At 47.9% G+C, this 18609-nt stretch overlaps 1 protein-coding gene across 5 annotated transcripts in view; it reads left to right on the top strand.

Annotated features, from left to right (window-relative positions):
• Window positions 1-18609, top strand: part of LOC123809196 (myosin phosphatase Rho interacting protein) — a 171970-nt gene that overhangs the window by 33479 nt on the left and 119882 nt on the right. For all 5 annotated transcript variants that reach the window (XM_045824110.1, XM_045824111.1, XM_045824109.1 and 2 more), the window contains exons 2-3: window positions 3385-3462; window positions 5385-5450. In XM_045824110.1, coding sequence (XP_045680066.1) covers window positions 3385-3462; window positions 5385-5450 — 144 coding nt within the window. The remainder of the gene's footprint in view (window positions 1-3384; window positions 3463-5384; window positions 5451-18609) is intronic.

Raw genomic sequence — 18609 nt, 5'->3', positions numbered from 1 at the left:
GCCACTATGCCTGTGCCCAGAGAGCCCTCTCTACCCCAGTCTATCCTCCTGTGTGTGTATGTAGGGGAGAGACTCACGTCCTTCAGAGTCATTTCTGCTCCCCCATTTGCTCACTTTAGATGGTAGTGCAGGGTGGCAGGGTCTCCCAGTGACCCTGGAGCTGCAGAGTAGACACCCGATGGTTCTTGTTGTTCAGCTGTAGGCACCAAGTCAACTCTGCAGGTGCTTCTTGCTCCACCCCTACTCTGTCAGGCCTGTGCCTGCTGCCTCTTGCTCCCCTTCCGTCTTCTGTGTCTGACACATTCCACCACCCTTCCTGCAAATCAACAGACTAGGTTATTGACCTTCAAAACCTTTGTACCTATCTCTTTGAATGAATTTTCCCAAATTTGGTGGTGGCAGGGGGAGTGAAGCAGTGTCACTTGAAAACTTTCAAAATGACCTGCTCCCTGGCCCCTCCCCAGATACGTTCTTCTTAGGTGTGGGAAGAGGCTTCATTAATTTACATTTCTTTTGGACTGTGAACCCAGGAGGATAGGAGCAGTTTCTTATGTATCTCTGCTTCCCCATTGCCTGACATGGGCCTTGGTAAATGATTTTGTTAACAGCTTTATTAAGATAACATTCACATACCCTGCAATTGACCCAATTAAAGTGTACAATGATGATTTTCAGTATATTCCCAAAGGTGTACAACTAACACCACAATCAATTTTAGAACATATTCCTCATCCTAAAAGAACCTTCGTACCTCTTAGCTCTAATCCCCTAATCCTTCTATCCCTCGGCCATAAGCAACCACTCACCTGCCTCTTGTTGCTATGAATTTGCCTTGGTAAATGTTCTTGATGGAATGTTACCTACTTCCAAGCCTACTCCTCCTCCCAGGGCACTTGTTTCTTGCCCTGTGCCTTTCATTGGCCCAGCCTTCTCCTTTTTCGGGATAACCTGCATACTTGGAAGTGGTACCCTTTGGGGTGATGTGTAGAAGGAAGTCATGGTCAAGCAAGGTGGATGCTGGCAGGCCATGGGGCTGTGCACACAGTAAGGCTGAGTAGACATTTGTTGAGTGAATGACACTGATGGTGGGTTGGGGTGAGACAGTGTCTGGTTCTGAGGAGCCCTGTGCCAGTTTCTCAGGTTTCCCACTGTCCCGTTAGGGACAGGTCAAGTAGATATAGCTTGATAATGTGAGGTTGCCCCAAAGTGCTGCAGCCAGAGACTAGGAGGGTGCTGCATAATGAAAGCTAGACAGAAATGGAGGGATGCGACCGTGGTCTAACCTCTCTGTTTTAGTTTGGGGGACTTTATGATGATAGGCAAAGTGGGGATTGATTTGGCCCAGGATACCTACCCCAGTGCTTCATGAGGATTTTTGTGGGGTCTGCCAAGTGTGCATATCCCTGAGATGTGGGAGAGAGGCTGAGCATGCTCACTTGCTTGGGGATGGCTGTGTGCCTCTGGTGCTTGCTGAAAAAACAGGCCTCTACTCTCTTTGCTTCTGCTTTCCCAGGCAGAATTTTATTCCCCGCTTAGGTCATGGCCCTTCTACATTGTGTCCTTCTAATCTATCCCTGGTTCACTGCCAGTACCCACTCCCGTGTTTCATCAAAGCTGGCCTCTCACCTCCTCCCTTCAAGCCTACTCCATACCCCTTGCCCACAGCTCCTCTTACCTGCTCTGTTCACGTTCATGGGGAAGAGCCAGTGTGCTTCCCCTGGGGTCCTTGAGGACCCTGCAGCAACCAAGAAAAAAGAGTGTTCTTGGCTCACCCAGGTATTGTGTGAGCTCTCTCTCAAGTGACCCTCCCTCTCTGAGTTACAGGTTCCATAGCTATTAAATGAAGTGATGTGGCAGGAGGACCCTTAAGGCTCACCCGCAGATCATTCCTTCTGTGTAAGGTGGGGGTTGGGTTTTAATTTGTGTTACTGCCCATCAAAGTGTAGTGGACAGATAGGCCTGTTCATGGCTTTTCCAGTCCCTTCTCACCAGCTGAGTGTGGCTGAAAAGGGAGGCAGAGCCAGAGTATCTGTCTGGATCTTTTAGTTCATGTTGAGCTCCTACTGCCAGGGTCTTGGATGAAGAGGATTCCTTGAATATAAAAGTATAATTGTACTTACAGGCCAAACACTGTACTCAGTATTTTTTTTCTCAGTTTTTTTTAGGTTTTGAGATCTATTATATGCCATAAAATTCATGCTCTTAAAGTGTACGATTCAGTAGTTTTTAGCATATTCACAAGGTCATGTAATCATCTCCACTATCTTACTCCAGAACATTTTCATCACCCTAAAAAGAATCCCCACAGCTGTTAATGTTCATTCCCCATCTCTTGTTCCCTCCATGTCCTGGCAACTACTAATCTGCTTTCTGTTTCTCTGGATTTATCTATTCATAAAAGTAGACTCACACTGTGTGTGGTCTTTTGTGTGTACCTTCTCTCAGCATAAAGCCTTCAAGGTTCATCCATATTGTTAGTCCATGTGTCAGTACTTATGCCTTCTTATTGCTAAATAATATGCCATTGCATGGATGCACCACAATTTAGCTATTCATCTATTAATGGTCATTAGGTTGTTTTACCTTTTGGTCATTGTCTGTACTGCTGCTGTGAACATTCATGTCCAAGTTTTTATTTGAGCACCTGCTTTAAGTTTTCTTGGGTGTGTATAGCTAAGAGTAGAATTCTGGAGTGTATGGAATTCTACGTTTAACCTTTTGAGAAACTGCCAACCTGTTTTCCACAATGGCTACACCATTTACATTCCTTTGCTTTATCTCATCCATCCTCACATAAGTTTCATGAGGTGTAGATATGATTATTATCCACCCCTACTTTCAAATGGGAGAATTGAAACTCAAAGGGTTTTCAGCTCAAGTTCATACAACCAGTGATTTGGTGATTCATTGGCCAGTGCAGGCTGTGAGCACTGAAGCAGTGTCTCTTCTTCCAGGCCCTGTTTCAGACCGTCAGGATGAGGGTATTTGACTGTGTTGTTCATGTGATATGCCTAGTACCTGGCATACCCCGGCACTCAAATGGTTATTGAAGAAAATGCCATTTTTTCTGATCTTGGTGGCTTGATCAGGAACTTGAGAGAGGCATCTGTTCCTTAGGAAGTCCTGTACTCTGCAGTTTCTCATCTTCCCACTGGGTTGTCTGTTTCACTCTCTCTGCCAGGTGCTGCAGATCTCCCCTGAGCCTTTTGCTGTCACACATCTTACTTGGAGGCCCAGCCTGTGGCTGGGGAATGAGATGTGTGAAATGTGCTAGGCAGAGGTGACTTCCTGTTTCTCACAAGTGCTTGTCATTAATTTGACTATTTAAACCTGTTCTTTCTCTCTGTTCCAAGACCACTGACTACCTGCCCTTTTCTCCTCTAGGCAAAGCCCATTTATGGTGGCTGGCTGCTCCTGGCTCCAGATGGGACAGACTTTGACAACCCAGTGCATCGGTCTCGGGTAAGGGAATCAGTGAACTCCTGGGGTGGGAGGGACCAGAGAGGGGCTTCCCTAAGGCTGACTTGACAGAAAGGAAGAAGGAGATGTGGAGCTGACAAGTGGATTGCTGAATGGTAGGGTCAGCAGGGAACCCCACTGGAAAGCTCATAGAACCCACAAGAAAAGTCTCAGTTATACCTAGTTAAGGTTAGTGCTCCCTTCAAAATAAGTTCTCACATGGTGCTGCCTGTTTCATGGGTCAGCTTGACTCTAGAATAGTTAAATGGAATAGTTAAATAGTTAATGGAAGAGGCAAAGGGGCAGTTCAGCAAATGTTTGCAATTATGCTAGTTAGGCTCCCAGTTCCTTCAGTGTCAGGGCCCTGCCTCCTGCAGCTCCCTCCTTCCCTCTTCACTTTCCTCTCCTCCTGTCCTCCCCATCCAGCTAGGGGCTCAGCAAATGAGCACTAGTGAAGGGATGAGGGCTTTGAGGACCAACTTTTGCTTTCATTCCTGCTCTCCTGGGCACTCCAGCCCAATGCAGGTTTCTGCTGTGCACAGGCTGTTGGTGCCTTGTTCCTGACCAGTGGTTTATTCTGCTGCCAGGGATCCCCTTTGGATTTGACTCCAATGAAAATGATATGTTTCCTTTTCTAAACGTTCTTTTCCAGGTGCTGTGACCTGTACCCCACTCATTGCTGCAGCTCTGCTCCCTTCTTGTCCCCTGATCTCCTAGAGAACCTCTCACTGCCTCTTGATCTCTGTTGCTGCCAGCCTGCACACTATACTTGTGGGGGGCAGCAAGGTGCCCGACATGCCCTGTGTCTGGTTCTTTGGGATTCCTACTACAGTGGGCTTTGTCCTTAAAGGCTACAAATTGGAGCCTTGGGAATGTTTCCTAGGCAGTTTCCCTTTGGACACCCAGCGTGGAACCAGTCCTCTACTGGTCCTCTTTGTAAGGGGAATGAGTGTCCTGTTTCTGCCACCCAGGCCAGAGGACTGTGATTCAATGCCTGCAGTAACCAGGAAGTAGCTCCTTTTCCCATTTATATTTAGGTCTTACAGAATTGCCATTCCCAGTTTCTAATGGGAAAATCATTATTATAAATGATGTCATTCTGGCCCGAAGAAAAGAGGCATGATATTTTAGATAGTTCTTGTGGCCTTATTGCCCATAAAAGTATGGATTATGTTGAGCTTTTTGAAGTCGTGAAAATAGGCCATGAGATCCTCATGAGGAAGGCACATACCCTCATGATCTTTTTCATTCTGCTCCCAGTGCCATTGGCCCACCATTGGCCCCCAGTACTTGGCCTTTGGTTGGAGAGCAGAGAGAGGACACCCTGTCAGTGACACACTCCTAGACATTGGAGTTGTCCCCACTGGTCTCATAGCTCCTCAGTTTTGACTTTTGTTAGCTCACTTCTCAGTGAGTACTAGAGCCTGGCTACCTTTTCCTCTGTCTCCCATTCCCTATGGGTCATCGAGACACCCTTTTATAGCAGTTTCCTAGATTTTTTCAGAAGTAGGGAATCAGTGCTTGCAATTCTCAGGTGGTTCCATATCATGTCAGATAATTCATCGAGTAAATATTGATACATATTATATGATAAACTCTGTGCTAGGTACATAAAGAATTCAAACAGGTGACCAAGACATTGCTGTTCCTGAGGAGCTTGCAAATTAAAATAAACCAGGCACCTTGTTAAATCTCAATAACTTATGTGGAAACACACTGTGTGGCTTGGGCCCGTCCTCTGACCCAATCCTGGCTAATAAATCACCATTCTTCTGCCTTGGGTCCTTCTTTTCCTGCCATCTGCCTCAGAAATGGAAGCTGTGGAATCAGAGTTCTTTAGATACAGGTTTGGCAGACTCAGGGACTTAGCACATGGAGATCAGGGCCAGAACCCTCCTAAACTTTTACTCTGGGTTCCTTTACAGAAGTGGCAGCGGCGGTTCTTTATCCTGTATGAACACGGACTCCTGCGCTACGCCCTGGATGAGATGGTGAGTGTTCTCTGCCCACTCCCCACTTCTGTCTTCTCCAGGCCACTGCTTTGGTGCTGCATTTGCATCATCTCTGAGTACAGCATCTGTGTGCTCTCACTTGGACTTCTCTTTTGGAACCCAGAATTTTTGAAGAACTTATGACAACTGATAAAGATGACCCTTCAAAACCCAGACCTTTGGTTTGAGACATCTTCAGTGGTCATGGGTGAGAGTTAAGTAATGAGGGAGGAAGTCCTTCTGTCCAAGGCTAACAGGGGTTGGTCTTGGCAATAGCATTCCTAATTAGAAGGGAAACAGGCTATGGACCTGCAGGGGCAGATGGGGGGCTGGCCCTGGGTGTGCATGTGGAAGTTGAACACACATGCCTTCCCCTGCTGTAGTCTTAAGACTGCCTCTCAATTCTGTTGCTATTATTGTTCCTGCACATCCAATTGCTTTGCAGAGGCCTGCTGGTTGTCATTGTTCTTCTGGTCTCTAAGCCAGGGCATACAGGCTCCTTCCTGCCCTGCCACCCACCTGGTTTGCTTCCCGCTTCCTGGGCCGGATGACTATGGCTCTTGGTCCAGATACAAACTCGAAAACCAATCAGGCAGAATGTTCTGGCTTTTCTTTTTCCACCCATTTGGTATCCTCATTTTTTCCTCTAAAGAAGATTGATCTCCTAACTTTTCTAAGGTATAAGCAAATTCCAAGCTTTATAAAGAGTTGAAGGTGGATGATTTGAGCACCTTTTCTGGTTCTACTTGAGTATGTGAGTATTTATGCATTCATTTGGACTGCATTTTTAAATTGGGATTATCCTAGAAAATCTAGTCACACCATGTAAAATATGTTGGCCCCATCCCACCCAGAGTTCATTTCTTTGCTTCAAGGGTGAAAGCATGTTCTGGAAGTGTGAGCAGAGGTGACTGTCCCCGCCTCTCCCCCACTCCCCCCACCATCCCCCAAGGACCTCAGAGACTGTGCCCTTGGACTTTTAGGGTGATTATTACAGCTAATAGGGGAATAGGCCACAGGTGGGTCCATTTCCACACATGCATCCTGATTTTTGCTGGTTTTTAAAAAAAGATATTATTTATTTCTAGAGAAAGGGGGATTTTATTTATTTCTGGAGAGAGGGAGAAAGAGATGGAGAGAAACATCAGTGTGTGGTTGCCTGTCATGTGCCCCCAGCTGGGAACCTGGCCTGCATGCCAGGCATGTGCCCTGACTAGGAATCAAACCTGTGACCCTTTGGTTCACAGGCCAGCACTCAATCCATGAACCACACAAGCCAGGGCTAGTTTTTGCGTTTTGATGCTTTCTCTAATTTATTTCTGGGGTAAATTAATGGGTATGTTATCTATGTATGGAATTAATAAGTATGACACCTAATCCTTTATTAACTATCACCTCATTGGTTTCTTCTTAAAAAGAATTTCCATCTTTCTCATTCTTCTGTGAGCATATTTGTACAGTGTGGATGGGCCACAGAGGATTTTTGCCCTAGAAACATGTGTGGTCCAGAGTAGTTTGAGGTACCTGAATTGCAGGTGTAGCCAGTGGGGTGGTAGAACTTACTGGCAGTGGGAGCAGGGGCACTGATTTCACTTGGACCCTCGTTTTCTTTGAGGAAAGGAAGCAGACATGGAGGTAGCTGAGTGCTGCTTCTGTGTGTTATACTTAGCTATCATTTCTGCAGTAGCTCTGGGGTGGGAGCTGGGCTGCTAAGAGCCTTGAGGTTTACTTGTCCTCCTTCTGCCTGGCTGGCCTATTCTGAAGTCCTGCAAAGACTAATCATTAGAGAAGGAGCCTCAGATGTCACTGGATTATATTTAGGCTGGGATGGACTTTCCTTGAAGATCAGTTATTCTGATCAGGAATCTTTCTTTGGGCCTAACTGGAGTCCAGCACAATTCATTATTCCCTTCAGCTCAGTTGCACAAACACAAAGAGGGCGACTACTGGAGATGCCTTTGTGTGGGCACAAACGCACTGCACATGCTGCATCCCAAGAGCCATGGAGCCATGAGAACTGACACCTTGAAGGACTTTTTGGTCTCCCAGCAACCTGGATGTTGGTTGGGTATTATTTCATGCCCTGCTAGGGCAGAAGTGGAGCTGTGCTAAGTGATGGTAGAAAAGAAAGAAGCTTCAAGAAAAACTTTAACTGCAGATAGGGCATTGGGGGAATACCCAGAGCTGAGAGTTTTGGGCCATGGACCACTTTTTGGCAGATGACCTTGGAGCTTAAGGGATTGATCCCATGAGTTAGTGCTGATCTACTCAAACTGTGGGCGGTACAGATACACTGTACCTCCAGGGAACATAGTGGCATTATTTCTGTGATGGTGAAAAAAATCAGTGGTGGTTGTTTTGAAATACCTTAAAAAAACATTTCAGGCAGGTAAGGATTTTCTCTTATGTATGGGGACAGTTGCAAGGAAGCATTTGGATTGGACTTGGAAGAGGCTGGGTAAAGAGGGCAGTCACATGCCCAGCGGCTCAGTGGTTAGCATCAGCAGCCACTGCCATGTGGCGTACAGAAAGACTCCTATTCCCCAGTGGTTTGCATGAAGACTTGTTCTTCACAGCCACTCACTGGATGAGCATCATCAGAATCCTGGAGCTCCAAACCAGGGTCAGCTTTCCTGAAGCCTGGACTCCTGCTTCCACCTGGCCAGCAGGATCCTGAGACCTGGAGCTGGAGAACTTTCAGGCAGGGTGTGTGCAGACTGAATTCTAGCCATGCTGGAAGTGTTCTGTTTGAGTACCTAAAGCTGTGGTCTTCAGTTGGGGACCACAGTGCCTCCAAGGCCTGGCATGGCCTGGAGTCATCTCAGATTCTCACAGCTGTGTGGGTGGAGGGGGTTGCTACTGGTCTGTAGTGGGTGGAGGCCAGGGATGCTGCTAAACCTGCTGTTTGCACAACAGAACAAGCCACTCCACCCACAAGAGAATGATCGGGCAGCAAATGTCAAGAGTGCCAAGGCTTAGAAACCCTATGAGATCTTGTCAGTGACTTTTTAAAAATTTTCAAATATTTTAAAAATAAAATATGAGTTGTTATCATCCCTGTTCTTCAAGGGTGCAGAAGGATTCAGTCATCAGATTTTCTGGGAATGAGAGAAGCTGGCTGGTGTCGTAGGTGCCAGGCAGGGGACAGGGGTGGGCCTGCTTCTGGTATGGAGGGGTTTCCATGGAGTGTCCCTGCACATCAGGTGACCACAGGGCTAGCAGAACTGCTTATGCATGGCTTTTACCTGGGGAGCACATAGGTACCATTTCCTGTGGCATGCTTGGACCGTCGCACCTGTGTAATGGCCCCATCTTGGTGCTGGTCTCCAAGAGCAGCAGCTCTGAGCAGCTGGTAGCCACCACTGATTTTACCACTCCCGCCAAGCTGAGCTCCAGCACTGTCTTGTCCTCTGGACCTCCCTAGTTAACCTGCATGTAATAACTTTCATAGTATTCAACGGTTGGACTTTGCCCTTAATGTTTAGTTACAGTACCTTTCAAATTGTTACTTTGCTTTTATAAAATATTACTATTTGTTTTAATTTGTTTAAATGCTATCTTACCAACTAAATTGTGGCCCCCCTCCCATTTTGGGGTCCCCTGATAATTTTTTGGTATTTTTCTGCATTGTCTGGCTTGGGGCTTAGATGGCAGAGGCCCAGTCAATATTTGTTCAGTTGAACTTGGCATCTTTGTAAATGCACAGTTGCAGAATTGCTGCTTTCAGGTTGAGAAGATGGGAGCAGGGGTGCTTCTGGGAGAGGGATTAGGAGTGTTGTGAGCATGCAGTTTTTGATGGTGCCTCAGCAGAAAGGAGAACACCCTCCAGAGGGCCCCAGAGAACCAAGTGGGGGGACTTGTGTGGGCTGCCTTTACTAGGATCAAGAGGGGCACAAAGCAGTCACTGTGGGTGTCAGGAGTCCCAGGAGGAGGATGGGCCTCAGTCCCTGGGCAAGTGCCTGCCTCAGGGGCTGCTTCGAGAGCCCTTTCTGCTTGGGGTCTTCTACTAGGTTTGGACCTTCTAGGAACTAATTATTGCCTTTCTTTTCCACAAGGTTCTGGGTTGCGACTACCTTTTTGGGAGTCACTTTTGCTTTTGGGGGAAGTTTTTTTCTTGCTACACCTACGTACCCTATAACTGGTGGGTGTGGAGGAGAGGCAGTTTTCCCAAAAAAGGAAGAGAAATTTCCCAAATGCAAGCTTCGGCGTGGTGGGCCCAGGGCAGCCTCACAGACAAGCAGGAGCCTGAGCACCCTGGTTGGGCCTCTGGTGTTCCAGCCGTGGGCAGAGTGAGGGGTCTGGGAACCCAGACTGCTGCCTTTCTCCTCTACTTTTGTTTTCCCTCCTGCAATCCACCCATTATTTTACCAAATTCTGATACTTCTTTTTGAGCTTTTGGGGACTGATGTAAGGCTAATATGCTGGCATCTTCAGAACCCAAAGGCCACTGTAGGAGGCTTTCCCAGAGAAACACCAAGTCCCAAGGGAAAGCAGGCCCCGAGATTTGGGCAGGGCACACTGCACAGTGAAGTTCTGGGGCCCTTGTTTTCATGTTCTCTTCCTTTTCCCTCCTGGAAGCAGGCAAAAAGATGGTCTGAGCCTCTTTTGTTTCTAATTATGGTAAAATACATGTAACAGAATTGACCATTTTAATCATCTTTAAGAGTACAGTTCTGTGGCATTAAGCACATTCATGTTGTGCAACCATCACCCCATCCATCTGCAGAATTCCTTTCATCTTGCAAAACTGAAACATTATCCCTGTTAAACACTAACTCCCCAGTCCCCTTCCCTGCAGCCCCTGGCAGACCCCATTCTACTTTCTGTCTGATTTTGACTTCTCTAGATTCTTCACATAAGTGGTGTGTGCTTTTCTTGGGGAGTAGCTGTGGGTTTGACAGTTCTAAAGGATGCGAAGGTCCAGCCAGAGTAGCTACTCTGGGATGTGTGTGCTCGTGTGTGAAGCTGTAAGCTTGGTCTGAATACTTTAGAGGACAGTGGGTGCTAACAGGTTAGTCTCTGGCTCCTTGACAGTTTGCTTCCTTTAGGACAGAGTCCCAGAGGTTGTTTTGACCTCAGGACCTTTGCCCACTTTATTCTTGGAAAAATTTAGGCCACAAAACCCCTGAGTAGGACACAGGTACCCAAGGCCATAGAAGAGTGAGGAGAGGGGACCTCGCAGCTCAGCCCTACTGCTTTTAGGACCCGTCTTTGAGGTTCTCTCACTCTTCTCTCATCACATCATTGTGCAGGCATTCCCCTGCAGGAGAATCTCCTGAGGGCAGGCCCGTGTGTCCACAGTTTAAGTAACCACTTCCTGTGATTTTTTAGGAACCACTCATATTTGAGAACCCCTGCTTTAAACTCTGGTTGTGTTTCCCTCCACTTGGAGCTTATCTAGACAGCCCAGTGTGTGTGATTCATTGGTAACCATGGTGGCTGTTGTGTCCATACCTGCAGGGAAAGGGCTTGTGGTCAAAAGAAGACCCCTCTCAGGGTGAAGCTCACAGCCTGTTGGGACCCACGTGAGCATGTGAAGATGAAATACTGTGATGCACTTGTTAGTCATGTTGTATGTGGTCTGGGGAGTCAGAGATGTCTTCTAGGAGGAAGGACAACGTCTTGGGCCTCCTTCCTACTTGTCATGAGGGTTGGGGAGGGGCAGCACACTCTGCCCAGCACTCTGTGTTGGCTCTTCAGGCACAGTCTTTACTGTAGTCCTCACCACAACATGGATTGCACAGATGGAGATACGGAGGCCTCAGGGGTTCGTGGGGTTGCTCAACTTCTGAATGACAGAACTATGATTTGCGAACAGGTGAGAAGCCTTCTGGGAGAGTGATGGAGTCTTTTCCCCAGCTATCCTGTTGTTTGCTGTGTCTAGCAATGGCTGGCTCAGCCCGCCTCTACTGTCCGAGTGCAACGGGGGAATGGCCCAGTGGCACTGACCAAGAGCCAGGCTGCGCTTTCAGCATCTTGCCTACCCCCTGGGTATATCAGTAGCCACAGACTGACTGGCAATTCCAGTAGTTCCCCTTGTGTCTTCTAGGTCGTTGAACTAAACTAATTTTAGACTTGCTAGTCCCTGTGCCTAGTTGAAAGACAGAGAAGCTTCCTCAGGCACAGGGAACCCTCATATTCGAAGGATGGGGCAAGATGGAGAATCAGAAGATATCTTACAGATTAGTCTCCTGTTTTTAGATTTACTTTAAAGTCTGTCATGCGTTGGGCCATGCTTTGGCCTTCATACTTTTTTCTTAATGGTTTTAGCTTCCAGGGGATGGAAGTAGGCCTGTTAATGGTAGGTGCTGGGAGCCCCAGGAGTGTAGGAAGAGTGTTGGTTTGGGAGTCCAGGAAATGTGGGTTTTCATTAAGTTCTGCTGTTTCTGGCTAAATGCCCTTGAGCCAGGCCCTCCTCCCTGCCTGTTTTCCCTGCATAGGAACCTCACAGAATTGCTGGGCCTGCAGTGAGTCTGGGACAACCTTCCTTTCCTCCTTTACTCTGCTGCTCTTCCCCAGTGCTTTGCCTGCCATGATAATAATGATAGTTTTAAAAATTAATTTTGAACACAGAAGTGTTTGTTTTCATCCTTACACTAGCCTGTGAGCAAGATGGGGGCTGCCAAAGAGGGAGAGCAGCCCCCATGTCCCTGGGATGTACCGTGTTCTGTTGAGGTCTCTAGGTGCTTTCATGTATAGGCTGGGAGACTTCTGCCAAGTGGAATTCTGCACAGAGCCTTAACACAGTTTTATTTTTTTATGTTTATTGATTTCTAGAGAGAGACAGACAGACAGACAGACAGACAAACAAACATTGATTCGCTGTTCCACTTATTGATGCATTCTTTGGTTGATTCTTGTTTGTGCCCTGACCAAGGATCGATCCTATAACCTTACTGCTTTGGGACAACTCTCTAACCAACTGAGCTACCTGGCCAGGGCCAATCCAGATTTTAAAATGGGTATGATCTGGTGCTACTTTAGTTGAGTTTGTAGACTGTTTGCAATCCCTCCCTTCCCCAGTCCCTCTGCAGCCGGAGGGAAGGGTGTGCACTGACAGATGTCCTCTTGGGGCAGGTTGTCCCTGTGCTTGCATGGACAAGGCACTTCTTCGTGTGTTGACCATTTAACTAACTTATTTTTCCACAATACTTAACTTGGTTTTTGAACCTTTTAAAAGTAGTGAGTGTTTGCCCTTGTTGGCTGATGCGTGAACAACAGTCTTTCTAGATAACCTTTGAGGCCAGTGTAGAGGCTGATGTTTAGGCAGAAAAGTGGAGAGTAGCTGGGAGACAGGCAGGGGGCTTCTGGCTATTCAGTGGGCCAGGGCCCAGTGTGCTAGCTGTCCAGGTAGGCACATCCTGGGAGTGTTCAGGAGTTGTGGCCCAGCAGGGGTGTTTAGAAGGTGAGTCCAGTGTATTGAGGTGTTTGAACCCTGCCCACTTTAGTTTCCTTAGATCTGAGTCCCTCATCCCATCTTTCCTTAATAATGGCAGCTAAAAATACTTTTTGCCTCTTTGGGAGGGGTGTTGTAATAATTCATTGCTTAATGACTTAAGTATGTTAAAGATAAACTAGAATCTTAAAGTATATATTATGCATGCAAGGCCTTCCTTGGCTGGAAGGTGAGGTACTAGTGCAGTCCTTGTGGTGTTTGCGCGGTAGTCTCCTGGCAGCAGGGAGTAAATAGCAGGATGAGGGGTGATTGCTGGGAGTGTGAGCCCCTGTGCTCAGCCTGTGGGCTTCCTGCAGGCCACTTTGGGCCACCTTTAAGTGATTTTGAAATGTTACAGTGAGTGCGGTATACCATAGGTGAGCCCAGGTGGGATGGGGCGTCTTCAGAGCCAACTGACAAAGAAGTCCTGTTGGCAATAGATAGGGGGTCAGTGGTGAAGCTTACAAGTGCCACATGCCTTTTCCCCTTAATGTGGTTGATGAGACTTTGTCTGCTAGAATGAACCTAGCAGATGCAGGAACATTTTCTGTGTGTCTCTCTGGGATCTTCAGTGCACATATTATTCTCTGCAACCTGGGAGCTGAACTTTTGCCTCCACTCCTTTACTTTTCACCTAAGTTGGGTAGGAGCTTGGAGACACAGGCTTGTTAAGGTGTTTGAGCTTGATATCTATTGGAAAGTGTACTGTTCTGCCTCTGGTAGCTTTTTCTGGTCATTTATAACTCTGCATGCTAAACCAAGTGATGTTTTCCACATAGGGATCAGTTGGGGGATGGAAGCCACCAATGGTTAATAATGGACTGTTTGGGTGATAAACAGAGCAGACTACTGGGGGTTAGATCAGAGGGTTTCTGGAGGACCCTGATCTAGACCTTTGTTTTATGGGTAAGGAGACCCAGCACAGGAGGTCACAGACTGGCTCATGGGGCCTGAACTAATAAGTGAGGAGTGAGTAGCTAGGTTCCCTGCTTGCCTGGCTCCCATCTGGGTAGTGGTGGGGAGGAGAGGGCTCCCTGTTTTACATACTGGGGCTGGAGTCTGGGGCAGTACAGGCATTTATTTGTACTTAGGGTGTTAGGATCTTTTACATGGATGGCCTGAACCTTGGAGAGGGAAGAGTTAGAGGTGGGCATACAGGAACGAGTGGCTAAAGGGGGTCAGGTGGAAGGGAACAAGCAAACACCAGCCAGGTGGGGTGGGAAGGCTAGGCTGGAAGCCGTGAATCATTCTCAAGGACCTAGAGAAGACCGAGGTCAGATGTGACCTTCCTTCTTCTGCCCCTTATCCCCAGGACATTTATCTCTACAAGGTGCCTCCCTCTGCAGGACAGTGAACACCTTGAGGCAAGGCCTGGTATTTGCCTGCATAGACAGGACATTGAATAGTATGTCCAGGTGTGGGAGAAGCTCAGCGCATGTTGGCTGATTGGATGGTGAGTCAATTGGTCTGCCATTGTCCTTGACTCTGGTGCTTGAGTCTGTTGTAAACATTTTAAGAAGAGTACCCCCTGAGAATCTGCCTTCTCTGACTTTTACGTCATACTGAGAGAACTTGGCAACTTCGGGTTGCATGATGAGTACCAGTCTTTTCTCACTAGAACTGTTAAGTGTGCTTACCTTTCTTCCCAGTTACATAAGTGGTGAGTCAAACACAGAAAAATAGTAATTACCTGCCTGCCTCTCTGTTCAGTGCCCATGAGCCATAATGAGATACCCCACGTTCTTCTCTCTGTCTTCCCCTGCAGTGTACCTGCAGCTTCTGAGTGGGGAGACTTCTGGACACCCACGATTAATTAACAGAGGAGGCTGGCGATGGTTTCACATCTTATCCATTTAGGTGCCATCTGTCCAGCTCTTGGAGTGTGCACAACTCTTTTAGTGATGGAAGGAGGTGATGGGTGTTTGGAGGAGCAGTTCTGTTGGGCTGGTGGAGGGAATTTTGTGGCCTTCGCTCTGTTCCTGGATGGCAGCAAAGGATGGGCCTCATTGGCACCCTTGTTGGAGATCATAACTGTGAATGGACTTCTCTGTGGCCTGCAGAGTGAGTGTTTATGATAATGGACTGGGCGGGTCCCTCCTCACAGAGAGAGAAATGACTTTAGGTATTAGAAAAGTAAACAGCTTGAAATAATGGGTTAGGAAACTAATTAAGTAGCAGCAGGGAGAGAACTATTGAAAGAGTCATTTTATGGAAGGTAGCAGCAGAAAACATTTGGGTTGAAAAACAGCCAGGTAACTAGTACTAGTGTGTTGTTCACTGTGTGCATGCAGTCCTCACATACTCACAGACACACGTCTTGGCAACATGAAGCCAGGCTGCAGAGCCTTCCAGGAGCAAAGTCCCTGTACCCTTACTTCTCATGTCCCTCTTGCTCCACCACTTACTCAGGATCCCACCCTATGTGCACCCAGCTCTTCCTGCCTGACCACGTCTTTTGCTTTGGACCTTCTTGGGAAATAGGAAATACTAAGAATCTGATAAGCCAATCCACTTAAGGTGTTATTTGTGTGTAGGCAGCTTACTGTGTTGCTGTCAATGTCTTCTGCCCTCCCTCTACTCCACAAACACTTTTTCAGAAGAATCTTTTCTTTGTCAGGGAAGGGAAGGGAAGGGAATGTTCTTTATGGTGGGAAAGGTCTCTAAACCCAGGGAATGGTTCCACTGGTGGAATCTCAGAGACAATGGCAAGCAAGTGGGGCTAATTATGTAGTAGTTGTGTTAGTTTCCTGTGGCTGCTATAACAAATTGCAACTAACCTGGAGGCTTAAAGCAGCACCTTTGTTCTCTTACAGTTCTGGAGATCAGGAGTTCAAAACCAGGATCCCTGGGTTAGGCTAAAGTCAAGGTGCCAGCAGGGCAGGTTCCTTCTGGAGACTCCAGGGGAGAACCTGGGTCCTTGCCTTTCTCGGGTTCCAGGGGCCGCCTGCCTCAGCTCATAGCCCCTTGTTCACATCACTGCAGCCTCTTGGTTCTGTTAGTCCATGTTCTTCTCTTCCGTGTCACATCTCTCTCTGTGTCTCTCTTAGGAGGACACTTGCGATTACATTTCGGGCTCACCTGAATAAGCCAGGACAATCTCCCCATCTCTGGATCTTTACCCTAATCACATCTGCAAAGTCCCTTGTACCAACTAAGGTAACACGGGTTCTGCAGACTGGGAAATGGGAATCTTTGAATGCCATTTCTCAGCTGACATAGAGGGTGTGAACAGAAGGAGCTAATGTGAAGTGCTCTGGGAACAGAGTAGGGCTAGCAGACTCTGCCTGGAAGTTTCCGCAAAAGAGATGATCTGAGCCAGGTCTGGAGGGTGGCATTGCCTTAGACTAAGCTGGGAGATCAGTGGGAAGGGCCAGCCACCTTCTTGGGAGAAGTGTGACTTCCATGTGACCAGAAGGAGTGGCTGTCTCTTCTCTGCATCATCGCCCTTTCTGGTACTTCCCTCACTCTTGTTTTGGGCAAGGTTAAATAGTACTCCCAGCTGCCACTCCTGGGCCTGAGATGTGGGCACCAGACACAGAAAAGGCATTACATAGATGAGGGAAAGGAAGAAACTGGAGCCACCAAAGATGGCCCCTGATAGCATAGTCTCACCAGGTGTCGCATGTCCCTCCTTCCATAGCTGTCTGTGTTTTCACAGTGTAATCAGTCATGGAATGTCCGAGTAGGAAAGGACCTGAAAGGACCGGCCCCTGATGCTGATTAGGGTGATAGAGAAGTAGTTTAGCCCCAGTCATGAGACATGGAGCCTGGAATCACAGAGCTCTGGCGCTCTTCTGACTTGAGTTCAGTTGTTGAGACAAGCCCCACAAAGTGGGAGGTGTTGTACTAGCAAGGTCTGGCGTCCTTTTCTAGTGGCCCCCAGGGAGGTGAGGGAGGAAAGAGTCTCTGTGCTATCCTTGAGGAGTCTGTGTTTACTTCTAACAAGGGTGGTGTTGCTTACCAAGCTGTGGGACGCTTGGATGCATGAATAGAACAGTGCAGGTAGAGGAGGACAGAGACTCCTTGAAAACTGCAGAGGCTTTGAAGGACTTGGTGTAGTCCCAGGTATGACCCACTTCCAGCCACGTGGGAGCACCCTTGTCCTGGAGCAGGGGAAAAGGGCATTTGAAGCATTATTCTGAGTCCAGATTCTAGCCCAGCTTTCTGTCCCTCCTCAGGTAACTTTCCTTTTGGGCTTCCTGGATGGAGGGTGGTGGGCAGACTGTTCCTCAAAGTCTAATATTGGCATAAGTGATTCATTATCCTTCCTCTCAATCCATTGAGGGGGGTTGTATCTGTCTCCCTGTCAACCAATGAGGATATGGTGGCCCAGCAGTGCTTTGAGGTGCCCATGCTTCAGCAAGAAGTCAGTATGTGAGGATGCTTATTAGTGACATCAGGCTGTCTGTCTAAGGGTGTGGTAGCTGTATCCAGGGCAGAAGCCTGAGGCTTACTTCCTCCGGGTAGCCATGCACATTGTTTGGAACCAGCTTGCCTGTGTGATAAATGTAGAGGTAAAAAGAAACCATGGACCAATTACGAGTGCTAGCTGCTCTCACTAGGCTCACATTTAATCTTTGAAATGGCCTTGTGGGAAGAGTGGTAACTTGCCTAAGGATAAGGTTTTTTTCCTTGCAGAGCTGGGGTGCTTGCATGGAGTCATGGGTCAAAGACCTGGAGGGTGGAGCTGCTCTGGCTCAATTCCCAGACATCCCTACTGGCTCAAGGATTCTGGAGCTTTGCATGGTTAATGTTTGAAGAGCCCTTGTATGGCAGGGCAAACTGTAGCAGAAGTCTTTACCTCTTTGTGGTGTGATTTGTGCTAAATCTGCTGGATTGCTGATACCTGTTGAGTGCCACAGCATACCCAGCTGGCACCGAGAAGTGACAAGGGGCAATTAAAGGGCTAGGCTGCCTCTTTTCCTCATTCCAGTAGGGTGGGGTGGGGTGAGGTTTCATTGACACCTGGGTGTGGAGGACATGCCCAGCCCAACATCCAGTGCATTCACAGGAGCAGTCCCAGTCAGCACGGTCACACATTCTGGTCCCAGTGATGTAGGGGGCTGTCCTGGATGTCTCATAAGGGGCCAGGGGCACAGTTGATATTGTGGTGTTGGCAAGGTCCTCAGAAGCATCCTTTAGTCTAGCCCTCAGCTTTGACAGTTGAAACAGATCCGGAGGGGAGGAGAGGCCTCCACAGGCACCTACCAGTAGCTTTCAGAGACACCTGTCCACTCCAGGCTGTGCTTCTCACTCCTTGGAGTGGGGTTGTATGAATAGGGCAGTGTCCTTTCTTAATGAGCTGCAAGTGACTGAGAAACAGACCCACCTTCATGTTTTCTGTGCCAGCAGACCCTCCTGTCTGTAGTAGGCACTTGTAACTGTGGGTGTCAAGGGTTGCCCAGCAATGGTTGCAGCACCATACAGCCCATCCTCATCCAGGGCCCTCTTCACCATGCGGCATTGCTCAGCCTTCCTTCCTGCCCCACCTGACTTGAAAGGTGGAAGCTGCCGGGGCTCTCTTCACACCCTTGGGAGAGCTGAGGGTGTGAAGAGCGGGAGGACAGCACAATGCAATGTGTGATGGTGGCCATGGACTGCGATAGGAGAGTGCTGGCATGTGTGTCAAGAGAATGCATCAGGTTTCTTACCTTTGGGGGCCTCCTTTCCAAGAGAAGAGGAGAACATAATTCATGCTATATGAGAGAAAGTTAAGAAAACAGT

Source organism: Phyllostomus hastatus, unplaced genomic scaffold (assembly GCF_019186645.2).
Source record: "Phyllostomus hastatus isolate PE091 unplaced genomic scaffold, TTU_PhHast_1.1 phas_scaffold_55, whole genome shotgun sequence".
NCBI classification, from domain to species: Eukaryota; Metazoa; Chordata; class Mammalia; order Chiroptera; family Phyllostomidae; genus Phyllostomus; species Phyllostomus hastatus.
This window is presented reverse-complemented; position numbering and strand designations above follow the sequence as displayed.